This window comes from Octodon degus, unplaced genomic scaffold (assembly GCF_000260255.1).
Source record: "Octodon degus isolate 3935 unplaced genomic scaffold, OctDeg1.0 scaffold00081, whole genome shotgun sequence".
NCBI lineage: Eukaryota > Metazoa > Chordata > Mammalia > Rodentia > Octodontidae > Octodon > Octodon degus.
In genome coordinates, this window is record NW_004524657.1 from 9,085,820 (window position 1) to 9,087,606 (window position 1,787).

Consider the following 1,787-nt stretch of genomic DNA (forward strand, 5'->3'; position numbering starts at 1 on the left):
ATGTGGACCAATGTCTTCAGACTACGGCTTTTCTGCTGTGTGCTCGCAGTATTGATGGTGGTGGTGCTTGTTGTCAATGTGACCCAGGTGGAGGGATTGAACTCAGGACCTTGCACTTGCCAGGGAAGCGCTTATTCTACTGAGTCATCTCCCCGATCACTTATCACTATCTTAAGATGATATACAACCCCACTTAGTATAAGAACCTTGTGACTCTGTGTTTATTTCTTTTCTCCTGGCCTTTATGCTAGTATTATCATGTATCTTACATCTACATGTTATACACTGTGTATTTAAAAATTTTTAACAGTAAACTTTTAAGGAAATTCAAATAATAAAAATACAGTATATATATTTTTTGCTGTGTGGTTACCATTTCTAGTAGTGTTCACTCTTGTTTGTGCATCCATATTTCCACCTGATATTTTTTTTTTTAGGGGGCTATCCTTTATATATCTTATAGGACAGGTCTGTTGCTAGTGAAACCTATTGTTTTTGACAGGTTTGAGAAAAAAATATATAGTTTTTGTTTGTGCTAGTCTTTGTTTTTTGTTGTTGTTGTTTCTGATTTTTTGCTGAACCAGGGGATTGAACTCAGAACCTTGCACTTGGCAGGGAAGTGCTTGTTTATAGTTTTTGTTTGAAAATATTTAACAGACTATAGTTTCAAGTAGTCTTACATATACAGAAAAATTATACAGAAATACATAGGACAGTTTTTATATAGTCATTTTCTGCTTCTAGGCTTCTCCTTTTATTAAGATCTTGTATTAATGTGGTATGTTTGTTAAAATTGATATAGTATTAACTAACGTCCAGAGCTTACTTGGGTTGTGTTGTGTTTAATTCTGTTGGTTTTGATAAATAAATGCATGTCATTTATCCATCATTAAGAGGATTATAGAGATTAGTTTTATTGAACTAAAAATGTTCTGTACTTTATCTGTTAATTTCTGTTTTTTTAAAAAAAATTCTGTTTTTTTATCCTTTATTTTTTTATTTTTATTTTTTTGCGGAACCGGGGATTGAACTCAGGCCCTTGCGCTTGCCAGGGAAGTGCTTATTCTACTGAGCCATCTCCTCAGCCCCATTGTTATTATTTTTTTAAAATGTATTTTAGTTTAGGGTCTGCTGGGTCTTGCTACACAGATCAGACTCATGCTGATCCTCCTGTTTTCAGACTCTCAAGCGCTGGGATAACAGGTACAGGCCACCATGCCCAGTTTCAGTTGCTGTCTCAGTGCGCCCTGGGGTGGGGCTGGCACATGGGGATGGAACCCTGGTCTCTGGGCCTGCATAAGCAGCCACTTTAGTTTGCTGCAGCATTATTTTTCAAACATAGTTTTGTAGGGTATATCAATCTGGGTTTGAAGTTGTTTTCTTTAGGACTTGAAATACTTTATTCCAAGCTCTTTTTTTATTTGAGAATTTGTGTTGAGAAGTCTGCTGTGAGTCTGACGGGCTTTCTTTTGTAGGTGATCTGTTTCTTTTCTCTAATAGACATTAATTTTCTATAATCTTGATTATTCCATGCCTTAGTATAGATTTATTTTGGTCATGCCTAACTTGAGTTCTGTATGCCTCACTTATTTGTGTCAAATTCTTTATTCATGTTTGGGGAATTTTTTGCCATTGCTTCTGTGAAGAGATTTTTAGTGACATTTGAGCTGTCTCTGACTTTCTGTTTAACTGCAATCAGTTTTATGTTTTTCTTTGTATTATCTTGCAGCTGTTGGATTGATTTTTCATATCCCTTTGTTTTTTTTTTTTTTTTTTTTTTTTTTTTT

At 34.9% G+C, this 1,787-nt stretch overlaps 1 protein-coding gene across 1 annotated transcript in view; it reads left to right on the forward strand.

The window, feature by feature from the left end:
• Nxpe3 (neurexophilin and PC-esterase domain family member 3) overlaps window positions 1-1,787 on the forward strand; it is a 42,923-nt gene continuing 41,136 nt past the window's right edge. Inside the window, exon 1 of the mRNA XM_023721320.1 lies at window positions 1-93. Within this exon, the coding sequence (XP_023577088.1) occupies window positions 1-93 (93 nt within the window). The remainder of the gene's footprint in view (window positions 94-1,787) is intronic.